General features: G+C 37.3%; 4 protein-coding genes across 4 annotated transcripts; 1 reads left to right on the forward strand and 3 right to left on the reverse strand.

The window, feature by feature from the left end:
* Positions 1–7,165: 7,165 nt before the first annotated feature.
* Positions 7,166–8,524, reverse strand: GLRG_11843 (uncharacterized protein; the record flags this gene model as incomplete). The annotated part of the gene is made up of 5 exons (XM_008102524.1): positions 7,166–7,347; positions 7,411–7,811; positions 7,913–8,049; positions 8,133–8,262; positions 8,334–8,524. The coding sequence occupies 5 exons, from the start codon at positions 8,522–8,524 to the stop codon at positions 7,166–7,168; spliced, it is 1,041 nt and encodes a 346-aa protein (XP_008100715.1).
* Positions 8,525–9,423: 899 nt separating this feature from the next.
* GLRG_11844 (diacylglycerol O-acyltransferase) lies at positions 9,424–11,026 on the reverse strand (the record flags this gene model as incomplete). The annotated part of the gene is made up of 3 exons (XM_008102525.1): positions 9,424–10,148; positions 10,250–10,437; positions 10,503–11,026. The coding sequence occupies 3 exons, from the start codon at positions 11,024–11,026 to the stop codon at positions 9,424–9,426; spliced, it is 1,437 nt and encodes a 478-aa protein (XP_008100716.1).
* A 774-nt stretch (positions 11,027–11,800) lies between these two features.
* GLRG_11845 (methyltransferase domain-containing protein) lies at positions 11,801–12,523 on the forward strand (the record flags this gene model as incomplete). The annotated part of the gene is made up of 1 exon (XM_008102526.1): positions 11,801–12,523. The coding sequence occupies one exon, from the start codon at positions 11,801–11,803 to the stop codon at positions 12,521–12,523; it is 723 nt and encodes a 240-aa protein (XP_008100717.1).
* A 162-nt stretch (positions 12,524–12,685) lies between these two features.
* On the reverse strand, positions 12,686–14,478 carry GLRG_11846 (cytochrome P450; the record flags this gene model as incomplete). Its single annotated transcript, XM_008102527.1, has 2 exons — positions 12,686–13,149; positions 13,185–14,478. The coding sequence occupies 2 exons, from the start codon at positions 14,476–14,478 to the stop codon at positions 12,686–12,688; spliced, it is 1,758 nt and encodes a 585-aa protein (XP_008100718.1).
* Between the last annotated feature and the right edge of the window lie 351 nt (positions 14,479–14,829).

Genomic DNA, 14,829 nt, shown 5'->3' on the forward strand with positions numbered 1-14,829 from the left:
AGGTAGAACTAGCTATAAGCTAATAGCTTATTAAATACTAGGTTATAGCTTAGTTAATAGTAAGAAAATATACTACTTCTTTATTATAAAGTAGGATAGCTTTATCTTAATTATTTTATATTCTATTAAGAACTTATTAACGCTCTAATTAGTGTCTTAGTAGAGGTAGTTAAGCTATAAGGTTACTATAATAGAGCAGCTTCTAAGGTCTATAAGCTTATTATATAAGAACTCCTTAAGATCCTCTTATGTTTTTATTACTAGTTTTTTTTAGGCCTTAGCTTCTTCCTCTATATATTATATTTATACCTTTTTTATATAGCCTTAGAAATAACTAAAGGTATAAGTTATCTTATTACTTTAAGTATAGATCTATTTTACCTAAAGGTTAAAGCGTATATAATAGTTAAATAGAAAGATTTAAAGTTCTTTATATAACTTCTTACTATAAGTAAGTAGTAAAAAGGATAGTAAGTAATAAAGGTATAAGCTATTATCTACCTTACTACTAAATAGTATAGTTATACCCTCTTATACCTAAGAGGTTAAGATTACTAGGGTTACTATTTTATTATAGGTGTAGTTATTACTATATAGTAATTTTAACTTTATATATTAGCGTTAGATATAGGCCTCTTTATATATAATTTTAAGTTCTTCTTCTACTTACTATTCCTCCTTATCTAGTAGTCTAAGCCTTTTAGTTACACTATAGCTCTTCTAAGAGCTACTAGATAAGGGTAGGGGAGGTAAGTAGCAGCTAGTTAGGTTAGTTATAGCTTAGTTAATACTACTAACTAGCTTAGGTAAGACTAGGACTCTAGTAACGTAGTAAGTGTTTATAGGTATATTACTTACTAGTCTAGATAATAAGGTAAAGCTTTTAGACTATTAGTAATTAATTAGTTAAGTACTAAAGTAATAAGTAAATATACTATAAGTATAAGGGTAGGTTAAGGATATTACTAATACTAAAAGCTGCTTTCTCTTTTCTTCTTCTTTTCTCTTACTCCTTTTATATATTTATACGCCCTTGCTTTGCTTTCTATACGCCCTAGCTCTTACGTGCGCCCTAGTCCTTTGCTGCGTGTGCGCTTTACTCTGTTATATACGTGACTTATAGGCCTGCTTAGCCGGTCTTCCTAACTGCTCCTAACACTTAAGGTCCTATAGGCTATAAGGGAAAATAAGCTACTTAAAGGCCTAGATATAGTTATCTATCTTATAGATACTATTTCTATTTATAACGTAGCTAAAAAGCTTTACTAAGGGAAAGCTAGTAAATAACTTTAGTGCTTTAATATAGATATAGTACTTATTAAGGATCTTTAGGACTATCTTTAGGTACTAGAGGTGCTTTTTATCTAAGTTACTAAAGAGTATAATATTATTAATATATACCGTAATAAAGTGTTAGTATTTAAAGAAGATTTAATTTATAAACTACTAGGCGTACGCTAGAGAGTTCTTAAAGCCTATTAGCACTATATTAAAGTATTTAAGCCCTTATAGGCTAGTTATTACTATATAGTCTTAATATAGTAGATATACACTAAGTTAGTAAAAAAACCCTAACGTGTTAAAAACTATTACCCTCCTTTTACCTTAAAGGGATTATATAATATCCTCTTAGTCTAGAAGGGAATACACGTCTAGTATAGCCTGTTTATTAAGTAGCCTTATATTAACTACTATACGCCCCTTATACTTTATTCTATCCTCTTTATATTTCTATACTATAAAGAGAGGGTAGGCTAGTGCTATAAGGTGTTACTACTAACCTATTTTCTTAATTTTATATTATTTATTATCTTAGTTATTAATAAGCTTTATATCCTTAAGACTAAAAGGGAATATATAGACGTTCTATTTCTAATTTTACTATCTATCTAAGAGCTTAATCTATATCTTATCCTTATTTAGTATAGGTATTAACCTATAGTTATAGTAGATATTATACCTATTTAAGAGAATTATAAGTTTTTTAGTAAATTCTAGGTTATTAGTATAGATCTTTATACTATAGTAGTTAATAATTATAAGCTGCTTATCTAGCTTTAATATACTATATCTTAGTATCTCCTATAGTAGTATAAAGATATCTAGTAGCCCTTCCTCTTCTTTAGCTCCTATAGTAAACTCCCCCTCTATATTAAGGAAGTTATTAGTAATGTTAATAAAGTTAACTAAGTCGCTCTTAGTAATAGCGTTAAGTGTTTCTTTATTAATAGCCTATATGCTTTTTTCCCTTAAGGCTAGGGAGATTTATATAACCTTAGTGCCTTTCCTAATAATAATAAGGGTATCTATATTATTATATACTAAGACTACCTTAGTAAATAATAAATTTAGTATTATATCTAAGATATAGGCGTTTATTAAGAATATATAGTATTTATATAGTCTCTTATTATTATTATATTTATCTAAAAAGTTAATAAAGTTAACTAAGACATTATATATTAACTATAGCTAGATTATTATAGTAAATTATACTATAATCCTTTATATTACTAGGAAGTAGCTTTTTACTATTACTAGGATTATTATATTATAAGTAGAGTAAAGTTTTACCTATTTCTTATTAAAGTTAATAACTACTTTATAGTTATTATAAAACAGTGTCCTTAGTAATAGTTAGGCTAGAAGTTTCTTAACTACTCTAGTAGTAATTATTATATAGACCTCTATTTTAGTGCCTTTTACTACTTTATTAAACTATATATTAAAAGTAACGTTTTCTATAAGTATAAATAATAATTTAACTACTCTTACTCTTTATAGTTCTATTATAGAGAATTATAGGCTCTTAGTAAATCTTATTACCTATTTATAATCTACTAAAATAACTAATACGCCTATATTTAGGTATACTACGTTTTCTTTTAAGCTCTTATTTACTTAGATCTTTACCTATAGGTAGGTACGCTTACGCTAGTTTCTTTTCTTATTAGGTTTTATAATAGCTTTAATTACCTCCCCTAAATAAAAGGTAAAGTTTATAGTATTACTATCTTATAGTATATCTTTAGGAGGTCCTAGCGTTATAAGGGTTTTAGCCTTACTTAGTGTTAGTAATAGTTTTATATTATTATTACTTTTAGCTATCTTTATAAGGTACTTCTTAATCTTATCTTATTATAAGATAACCTCTTTATAGGTTTTAAGGACTTCCTTAGGGTCTACTAAGGCTATAGTAACCCTAGCTAGTAGTTATATAATAAAGTTTATAGTATTAGTTATAGCTAGTAAGAACTTCTTAGTAGTTTTAAGGATATAACCCTTATTAATAAGCTTATTAATTTTAATATCTATATCTTTATTATATTTCTAAATAAACTATACTTTATCCTTACCTTTAGTTTTTTATATATTATATACTTACTATTATAATCTCTTTTCTTATTAGGGACCTTACTAAGGTTACTAGTCTTAGGCTTTACGTTTTAAGTTAGTCTAGTAATACTCTTACTATTAGTTACTATATAGTTAGTACCTTTTATAGTTTTCTTAAAAGTTTCCTTTATACTAGTAGTTACTTCTCCTTTACTAGTTATTATTATTATTAGATCCTTATAAGGCTATATTCTCCCTATTAGCCTCTAGAGGGTCTTTATTTTAAGAGTAGTAGTCCTTTAGTTACTTTACTATATTCCCCTATAGCGCTATATTATTACTTATACTACTTTAAATAGCTATAATATTAGTATATATAGAGGTAGTTTATAATAGTAAGGTAGTATCTTAGAGGGCCTAGGGTTTCTCTTTAGTAAAAGTAATATACTTATCTAAGGAGTTATAGTCCTTAGGCTTATAAAGAAATTACTATAGCTATAAGGTAAGGTTATTATAAAACCTTATTAGCTATTAGTATTAGGTCTAGTTACCTTATGCCTTAGTATACTTAAAGTAGGATTAGGTAAAAGTGTAAATATTATACTACTTATTAATCTTATTAGTAGTAAAGTAGTTTTCTTAAAACTACTTCTTTACTTTAATAGAAGTTAGTCTAAAGTAGTACCTAAATTACCTTAAGATTAATAGCTACCTTTTTTACTTAAAGATATTTTACTTTATATTAGTTAGTTAAAATTCCTACTAGTTCTATACTTATTTATAAAAGTACTAGTTAATTATTTAATAGAAACGCTATATAGATAAGAGGTCTATATAAGTTACCTTAACTACCTAGATCTAGAGCTTTATGTTATAGTAGTATATTATAAGGTAGTTATAAAAAATAAGGTTTACTAAGTACCTCTTAGCGTTAGTATTAGGCTAGAAGATTCTAATAGTAAGTAGTACTTATATTTAGGTTAAGAAGTAACTTAAGATAGCTATAGTAGTTACTAGTACTACTACTACTTATATTTAGGTAGTTATAGTATAAAGAAAAGCTACTATAACTTCTTTTATATTTTATATTAGTAAAAGTAGTATAGCTATAGTTAACTATAAGCTTCTTTATTACTTTTACTATTTAAGGTTATTTTATAGCTAGGCTATACTTATTAAGTCTTAGTATTCTTATAATTATATTATTATTAACTTTAAATTTACTAATAAAGTAGCTATAGTTATAGTATTAGCTTTTTTACTAAGGTACTAACTTAAAAGAATTATATCTCTTATTTAACCTTAGGCTAGAGGTAGTAAATATTACGTTTACCCTTAGGGTAGGTGTATATTCTACTTTTATTAACCTTAGGCGTAATAGCTTATACTATCTAAGAATTAGCCTAGTATAGTAAAAAACTATAGTCTAAGTAGGCCTACTAGTAAGATAGTATTATAGCCTAGTAGGCCTATAATTTCTTATTTCTTACTTTTTAACTTAGACTATATTATTATAGTAGCTTCTATTTACTTTTAAGATAATAGGTCTAAAGAGATACTCCTTTTTTATCTAGATATATTACTTATTATAATATCTTTACTTAGAAGTAGTTATTAGGGAGGCTTTTTTTAAGAAGTAAGAGGTATTTACTTAGTTAGCTTTTTTTAGTATAACTAGGTTTTTAAATAACTAAGAGCTTTATAAGTTACTATAAAATAGTTAGATATCCTTTACCTTATTATATAGTCTTAATAAGAGTAGCTAGTTAGTTCTTATATCTCTAATAATCCTTTTTACTATATAAAAGGTACTTTTAACCTAGTAAAGGTTATTAGCTTAGCTAGCGTCTAACTAAAAGCCTTATTACTAGTTATTACTAAAGTAGTATAGTATATCCTTATTAAATTCTATAGTTATAAGGAATTATATATTATTATAAAGACTTTAAGGTAGCTACTAGGTAATTTTATAAGATAGATTTTACTTAAGCTATATATAAAGACGCCTAAGTTTAAAGATCTACCTAGGTTAGAGTGTTCTTAGTATGCTATATTTTTAAGCCTGTTACTTTTATTAGGGTGTATATATTTTTTTACTACGTAGTAGTAAAAGGGAGGTTTAAATAAGAGTAATAAAAATTAAAAAAGTAATAAAAATAATAAAATAGTATAAATTAAAATAGTTATACTACTACTTAATATAGCCTTCTTAGTAGCTATTATAGATCTAATATAATAAAGCTAGGCTATAGTAGTAAGGTAAAGTAATATAGTATAAAGGTAAAGTGTAATAATAAAGTAGTAAAGTAAGATAAATAATAATAAGGAGCTAAATAAATAATATAAAATAAGATAAGTAATAAATAGGTAGTAATATTCTTAGTTAACCTCCTCCTCTATAAAGGGGCTCTAACTAGAGAGATATATACCTATAGTATATATACTATATTACGTGTGCTATAGGTATATCCCTGCTATCTACCTAACTCCTAGCTATAGGCACTTAACCTCTTGTTTTATAATAAAATAGATAATAAATATAAGAAGTACTACCTTAAAGACTATAAAAGGCCTTATAGGGATTATAGTTATAGTTAATAACTATCTAAATATAGAAAATAATAGATATTATAGTAAGGGTTTAGCCAGCACTAAGTAAGTAAAATAAGAATAAAAGAAAAAAATAAGTAAGTAAAAAGTATAAAAAGAATATTATAAGATAAAGCTATAATAATAGAAAATTATAAAAAGGTTACTAAGTTATAAGAAAAAAATAAAAAAAAGAATAAGTAACTAGTAGTAACAAATCTTTTTTACTTAGGTAACTAATAGCTAAAAAGAAATAAGCTAGGTAGCTTATTAATATATATTTACCTTATATAACTATTTTTTATCTAATACTTTAACCTAGTAACTATTTACTAATACATTACTAAATAAAATTATAAAGTATACCTATATTATAAAAAATAATAATAAATTAGCTAGATTCTAAATAGTAATAAAGATCTAATATAGTTAATAAGGTAGATATAAGGCTATTTAGAGCTAAAAAAAAGGGCTTTATTTTATTATTATTATTAGATTATTAAAAAAAGTTATATAACGGCTTTAAGATAAAGCCTTATAAAGAGGGAAGTAATTATAATAGCATTTATAGTAGTAGCTATAGCTCTTAGTAATTAGTTACTAAACGCCTAGCGACTTACTCCTACTATAGATTCTGTCTGCGCGTCCTACACACACAGACAGAATCTATAAGCTTAAGTCTTATAATATACTAATACCTACTATTAAGCCCTACCTAGTTAAGTGCCTATAGCTAATAATCTTATATTAATAGTATTCTTTTTTATAATTTTTTCTTATTAGGTTATTATATAAATCTTTTTAATAGTATATTTTAATTATTTCCTACTTTTAGGCCTATTTAGTATTTAATCTTAGGTAGCTATAGTTTATTTATACTAGCTATATACTAGTAGTATATTAGTAAGTAATTAATATATCTAGTATTATTCTAGTCTATTTTACTTATACTAGTTACCTAAAAGAGATAGAAGCTTAAGAATTATAAGAGTATTAGCTATAAGCACTTAACTAGGTAGGGCTAAATAGTAGGTATTAGTGTATTATAAGACTTAAGCTTGTAGATTCTGTCTACCTGTGTGTAATTCTAGATAGAATCTATAGTAGGGTAGGTCGCCAGGTGTTTGGTAACTAATTGCCGAGAGCCACAGCTAGTACCATGAATCCTGTTACACCTATATCTAACCTAATAAGTAGCTAGTACACTATTCTAGATTAGCTATAATATGTATTTATTGAACTAAAACATAGCTATTGCATTTGGAGGAGAAGCCACAAGCCCTGGTAAGTTAAGAGGCACTGAGCTAAGAAGAAAGCTATATCTTCCCGTCTTTAAGCAATGAACAGAAAGCTCCTTTAGGTCCCACAACTCTCCAATAGGCATCCCAAACATAGACAATAGCCATGGATGTAACACAGAGTCTGTGCAAAACTACGAGTTAGAACACGGTGTTGTAATAACTTTAGAAGTGTTTTTGCACTAACCTTCGCCAAGGCCGTCAGAAGACCCGATTTCCTCTTTCACTGCCGGTAATGCCTCAAATCCCCATGAGTCACTGGCTACGGCCGCAATACGGCGGTTCCAAAGCCAGCGAACTGACTCCAGACTGCCGTGCATTCCAGGGCACTGTATCAACTTCAGTTTGGCGATATCTTCGGAACGCAGCTGCCCCTCCAGCACCTCGGTCATGCCTGTCCGGATGATGAGCACGTCACCCGGTCGGAAATCAACCTTCTGCGCTGCGGCTATCGACTCGATATCTATGACTGTGATACGATGTAGATCTAGCGGGTCAAATATAGTCTCAGAACCTTTGCTGTTTGTTTCAAACCACCTCTTGTAGTCGATCAATACTCCACGGGCTACAAGTCCACCAACGCGATGCCTGTGAGGGGTAGAAAATCGTCATGTTCATCAGCCACAACAATCTGCCAAGAGAATAACGAAGGGGTCAAAATAGTCCATGGACGTTCAAAGAAGACCTACCAGTGGTCCAATGTCGGCATATGGTTATTGCTTGTCGCTCCTACCGTCAGTCCAGCATGAGTTATACGGACCCCGTTGTATCCTTTTCCAGAGCCTTGATGGGGCCAGTGAGCGAGGCTATCCCACTGACTGCTAATCTAATCACACATCATTCATTCATAGGTGAGCGATGGCAGAGGCGGATAAAAGACAATTCTGTGAGGTGAAAGAGTTGACATACCTGTGTATTGAAGCTGACTTCGTCGTCCCAACCCAGGCCAGACTTGATGAGGCCCGCTTCCTGCAAAGTATTGACTCGGTGCTGGGGCGCGGCACGGCCTGTCGGGAACTGTTGAGCATTGAGCGGCCAACTACAATGTGGTACTTATTAGCGTCGTTGTCTTGGTCCTGTTCTGACATGATGGCAGGCAGGAGATTTTACTTGAGTGAGATTGAGACCCCATCTCGTGCTTCAGCGAAAGCGGCGGCTTTCACTGAAGGCGTAAGAAAGTTCAGTGTTCCGAGAAGGTCTCTCTCTTCTCCGGCCCTATCGAATACACCCCATGCGCATCCTTTCGGCATTCCTGGCACAGGAGGCAGGTCATCGAAATCGGGGATTTGAGCAACGTCCATTACTGGTATTGTAGACTCTGGATCGTTCTTGAGGTGATGACCTGAAGACTATGATCAAAGCCAGGTGCAGTATCAAGCATACTACCGATATTCGAATGGTGCTCTGTACCTTATATGATCACGTGTTCACTATCCGCAATAAGCTGAAAACGGTCATTGTGACAGCTTTGGGAGATTGACATGCCGACTGATGTTAGAAGGTTAAACCTAATGTAAGATGTTACGAACATTTATGGCATTACAAGCTCCTCCGGCCCGTTTCAACCCAAAGGCGGGGCTACAGAAAACTATATCAAGTATCTCTTAACTACATGGCCTTTTACATATCATTATTTCTCAGTCCATTATTATCGTACTATCAGACAACCGGAAATGCTAACTCTTAGATACTGAAACCTAATATTACACGAGTTTCCACGAAGTGATTACACACTGGGTAAGTTTAGGTTGCTTAGGCAGAGCAAAGTGTATCTAGGGGTCAGACGTTTCTACACCATAAGCGTGTACAGGTATGTATGTACCGACTGTAAACTTTATTAAGCTATTAAAGTTAGTCTACAGCAATATGTGAATTCTTAGAGGAGGGTGTACTTTCACTTTCGTGACTTTGAGACCATCATTACCCTTCCGATGGCCACCCCTATGCTTTCCCTTTCTTTTTTACGTCGAAACCATATTCGGCATGATGGAGGAGGTTTATCCAATCTCTTAGCTGGCAACAAGACACCGCCCCATTCTGCACAATTTACGAGTAGACTTGCTCCCATACATCTTGTGCCGAGAGCCCTATCCATGACGACTAACAGAGTTCTCGCCGGCGTCCTGTCTGGGCGAGAAGATAAGCCTTTTTGCATTCTTCCGGATATTCGACACTAGGTTGAGTTCATCTCGTGTTTGTATCAAAACTTTGAAGCCAATCGTAAGAAATTCAGGATCTTGGTTGCAGCCCGCTCCGAGCCTCCGCCAGCAGCACATGCTTCCTGCATCTCCCGCGCTCGGCTTCGCAACACCAATGACCGCTTGCTGTCGCCCATGACAGTGAGGAGACAGCGACTGAGCTCATCCCTATCAATGTTTGGGGCCGCATTCTTGTTAGCCCAAATCCCTACGTCAAGATACTCCATGTGAGTTGCAATGTTGTAGGTGTCCAGCCACATGGGAAGGGCGATTTGTGGAGCGCCGCTGCAACCAAGCGCCTCGTAGAAGGTGTTGGCACCAGCATGATGCACTACGCAACCCAATTGGCCTGACTTCATGATTGCCGTTGGATCCACCTCTAGCCACGCGCTTATGCGCGCTCTGTCTTGGTTTATTTCGTTCTGTAAAGTAGACCTCGCTTCTGACAATCCTTCCGCCGTGCAGTTGAGCTTCCACAACACCTGGGCATCGGAGTGGCGCTCCAGGGTCACTTGGAGCGCTTTTGCAAGATGAATAGCGTTTTGCACACTCAGCTTGATATGACTGCCAAGATTCACTAATACCGTGCGTCTTTGAAGCAGCCAAGAATCCAGTTGAGGGTCTTGCTCCTGAAGCTGGGGGTAAGGGATCGTCAAGGGACCACAGCAAGTCAGGTTATCCGGTATATGTTCGTAGTGGAAATCTGTTGCAGGCTGGCCCGGTAGTACTTGCAGAGGCACGCACTGGACTTAGCAACTTGAACAGACACCGCAGTGCAGCTCAGTACGTCGGGTTTCGGAGTCGGAAACTTTACAAAAGGACACTTACTGTAATGCTCATCTTTTCGGTATGTCTCGAACATTGGGAACTGCCCCTCTAGATGTAGACTCCGGCGGGTCAATAACAAGGCGGAGAGCGTCGAGGAAAAGTAGAGCGCAAGCAGAAGCCTGATTGTCAAGTATATATTCGCCGGTATGAGGGAAAGTGGTATGGGGAACGGAAACCCCGAGCCAATACTAAGGGGAACAAGTATTGTTAGCGGAGTTATGAGCATTGACAGACGGTGTAATGGTGGTCTTACACAGGATACTTCCACATTATGGCACCATGGGGCTGTATTCCTGCGATAACGCCCCAAAGTCCCGATGGGGTTATGACAAAATAGGGCGTGGATCCATTTCTGCATACGTCCAGCCCTGCCCAGAATTGTGCGTCAACAACAATCAGGGCGGGACAAGTCTCTAGAATGCAGTTGCGGCAGGCCTCAATTACCAGTCTATACTGGTCATTGTTGTAGGTGGCAACAATCTTTGGGAACAACGTATAGCTATGAGCGGCGCCCTGGATGCCACATGGATGACACATGTCTGACACTTCATCGAAGTTCTCGAAATAACCCTGGGTCATTGAAGGCCCACTAAGGGCGTGGAATCGAATAGGATTGGATCGACCGAAAATTCCGTTTATCTGGGAGATTCGTGATCTCAGAGCAGGAAAGGACGCGATGTGGACTTGTAGCTTTTCTTCCTTGATAAGGTTAGCTGCTACACCTAACACAATCTGCGCCTGACCAAGCTCCGAGTTGCATAAAAAAAGAACAGCCATAACGTGTCACGTTGCCGGATTAACTCGAGAGGAAAAAATGCGGTTCTTCAGATGTGGGCTGGTGTATCGTTGATTTATTACGATGTATGCGCGATAGCATTGTGCCACGGCGAAGAGCCAGGGCAATGAGTTTAATCTTTACTTTCTCTCACTATATCAAGCTAGGTCCATCGATAAGGGGGTAGATAGGCCATACCTGTTGTTCATAGATGGATAAGCAACAAAATGATAGACTTTAGTGGTGGTTTCCACCCGAAGTGGACGCATCAGCCCTCCCCGCCAAATGAGACCGACGCAATCATAAAGTCAGGCTAGGTTAAACACAAAATCCATTTAACTCGTCAGTGCATAATCTTCCTAAAGCCAACAAGAAAGATTAGTAGGTACCTAGGGCCCCCTGGATGAACACTTGAAAGAGATATCCCCTATAGGCCAGTTAGTCGATGAATTACTCGTTTCAGAATCCCGTTTTCCGCTCTTGATCTGGGATTGGATCTATTTCTTCAATTATGCTCAAATCCTTATCAAACTTCCTTCCATTGAGTTTGAAACATAGGCAAAATTGCGCTAAATAGGAGAGACAGAGATAGTAGACGTCTGCACACTCCCTCCGGCATAGTAAAGATTAACGTTAGCTTTTGTCGCCAGAGGAAAAATATAAAGCCAAGGCAATCCATTAAGCTGTAATCTCCAGCTGGTAGTGGCAATCTTATTGCAGAGACTAATTTCCGTGCTACCGGAGCTATGGATCGAGCCGCCGGTGCAGCATTCTACATGCCTTTCATTCTGCGGTTCCTGTACGATGGTTTGGTCATCCGGCTCTACTGCAAGTACGCCTGGGGCTGTTCCAAGGAAGACTTATCAGAGTTTTATAATGCTTGCGTGGCTTCGGCAAACAAGACCGCGATCCTTGGCCAGCACACCCCTAGCTTCCTGGACATCGGCGTTGGAACAGGATACTTTCTTGAACATGCTCCCTTCTCGGCTGGAAGCCATGTCACGTTAGCCGATCTGAATACAGATTGTCTACTCACGGCATCAAGACGAGTTATTGGCACCCACCCAACCTTGTCGGTTCGGACTCTGGTGGTGGACGTTTTGGAATCGGACGAAAGGTCGAGCCTGGCGCTCACTTCCGCTCGGCTAGCACCCCCACACGCGGTTGAACCCAAGCCCGGGTTCGACCTCATATCCTGTCTTTGCCTCATTCACTGTCTGCCTGGACCGACTCGGTCCAAGACAGAGGCGATCATATCTCTAGGAAAGCACCTTCGCCCGGAGGGTGTGATTGTAGGCGCAACCGTTCTCGGAAAAGGTGTACGACATAACTGGCTTGGGGCTTTTCTGCTCCTTTGGCACAACATTTTGGGTATCTTTTCTAACCGTCATGATGATATTGAAAATATCGTGAAGTCTCTTGAGGCTGCTTTCGATTCTGTCGAGTGGTCAGTCGTTGGCAGAATGTTACTGTTTGAGGCCAGTAACCCAAAACGTTGACAACAGAACTACGACCTAGTGGCTTGGAGAGAAAGTGCGAAGACCTCTGTCATCAAGAACTTCGAGAAAGCAATCAGTCTCGGGGGAGGATATAACTGCATTTGGTATGCTTTTAGTCTCTGCCTAGGGGTTCAGGATGTGTATTATAGTAGCGACCTCATTCTATCTCTTTTTACAGATGATGCCACCTTCGCGTGGGCACCTGATCTTTGGGGTGATGTTCATGTATGAATCTTCCAAAATGTTTTTTAACCTAAGAGCGGCATCGAGCTTCGATTCACCATTACGCCTCGCAACTTCAATACGGTTGTTCCGTACCAGGAATGCAATCACAGCGACAAATTCGACTTGGCTCCATTTCTTTCCTTGGCATACTCGCGGCCCATGAGACCAGGGAATAAATGTGCCCTCTGGGGGTTCCATAATCTGTTCCCGTGGGCCTTTGTCAGTCTCAGCTGTTCGAATCCATCTGAAAGGGTTATATTCTAGGGAGTCGGCACCCCACAATACAGGATCTGTCATGAGAGTGGTGCAACTGATTGTAACGTATGTATGTTTAGGAACGGGGATCTCTGCTCCCCTGATAGTGAGTACCCTAGACTCCTCGTTTGTGTATCGTGGTTGTGCTGGAAGTGGGTGATGTAAACGCAAAGTTTCATACTTAGGTTCTTGGTCAGCTCTGTTCTCTTCTGAGTGGACCTTTCCTTGAGTCTGCTCACCAAGACAGCCAAACATCGCGTCAACTTTGGAAAGGACTCCGCGTAACTCAGTGAGCCATTCAAAACTGCGCATGTTTCTTCGTAAACCCAGGCCTGCACATCCTCCCGTACCGCAAGCCAAGGTATCGCGTAGGACAAGACACCAGAAGTTGTCTCGTAGCCGGCAAGGTTGAATGTGAAGAAATTGCCCCGAAGCTCTGAATCTGACAAAAAGAGCTTATTCTTCGCTATCGCTGAGTTGCCCTGCGACCTGGAAACTTCGTTTGCGCTAACAAGGGAGCTCAGTAGGTTGCTTTGGCTCGTAGTTTTCCGCATCGCAATGTCCCTCCTCTCAACTTCAACTCTTTCAGCCATATAGGCCCTGAACTCTCTGTTTGCTTGTTTCAGCAATCGCAAAGACTTCGGCAAGAGTATGTCGGATATGGTGAATGATTGCAACAGCGAGGTTGCAATCATATTTCGTAAGATTGCCTTCAAGCAATCAATGTAGCTCAACTTGTGTCCTGGTGCGGTAGTCAAGTACGTATGATCCTTGTCATTGTTGCCGTTGTCATTGTCGTTGTCTTCCTTTTTGCCAAACCCGGCGACGACAAGGACATGGAGGGCGAGTGCAGAAACGGCATCAGTAATTTCCTCGAGACTCGCAAGTTTTTGCTGCCGACCTGCTTTCGCCCAGCTCTCAACCAGCTTGTCAGTCTGTCGCCTTGTAGTCTCCCATACCAGGCCGTAATTAGACTCCTTAAAACCGACCGAGACCATCTTACGGTGTCTGGCCCAGTCATCATCCCAGATAGTTCCGACGTTGGGCCCGAAGATTTCAAACACCTTGGTTTGTATAGCGCTCTTGGGGAATTGCCGCCACTTGTGGAGGATTCGTGTAGCCACTTCTGGATCCGAAACAACAACCTCGTTGTCTGCCGGCGACACGATGACGAACACGGGGCCTAGATTCGCGTGCAAACGATATTTGTCGTACATCTGCCATCCAAACCGGCTGTACAACGACCATCGGCACAGCGGCAATCGCTGGATGGGGCGGCCAACGGTCTCGCCAAGTAGCATCCATAGTGGTTGTTGCCAAGAAACTGGGGTAATTATAATGGGAATCTGGAGATGTTTGGCCGCTTGGTAATTCCGCAGGAGCGACCAAGAGTACAACGCAAAGGCTAAGAACAAAAACGCAAAGCACAGGAGCCCGACCAAAAAGTATATGTGTTGCGGCACTATAATATTCATGACGGCGGAGTTTACTTCAGTATTTGTTGATTCAGAGTTGAATCCCAAGCTATGGCTGGCATAAATGTTATATACCTTTGAAGTGTCTCTACGCTTATACACGCAGCCCGATAGGGTTATGTCGCAGGCTACAGGCCTGGACATGCGTGGTACAGTCATCACTCTAACTAATGGGACGGGAGGTAGCGTTTACTTAACTCCCCCACCCCACATCCGAGACACCCCCACTTCCGAGACATCCAAAAATCCCGCATTTCTCCTCCTTTATTAACATCACCACCTTTTTTAAACTATTATAACATTTTACATATATAACTAAATAACGCTATTTTTTTAAGATACCTTCTTTAA

This window comes from Colletotrichum graminicola (genome assembly GCF_000149035.1).
Source record: "Colletotrichum graminicola M1.001 genomic scaffold supercont1.142, whole genome shotgun sequence".
NCBI classification, from domain to species: domain Eukaryota; kingdom Fungi; phylum Ascomycota; class Sordariomycetes; order Glomerellales; family Glomerellaceae; genus Colletotrichum; species Colletotrichum graminicola.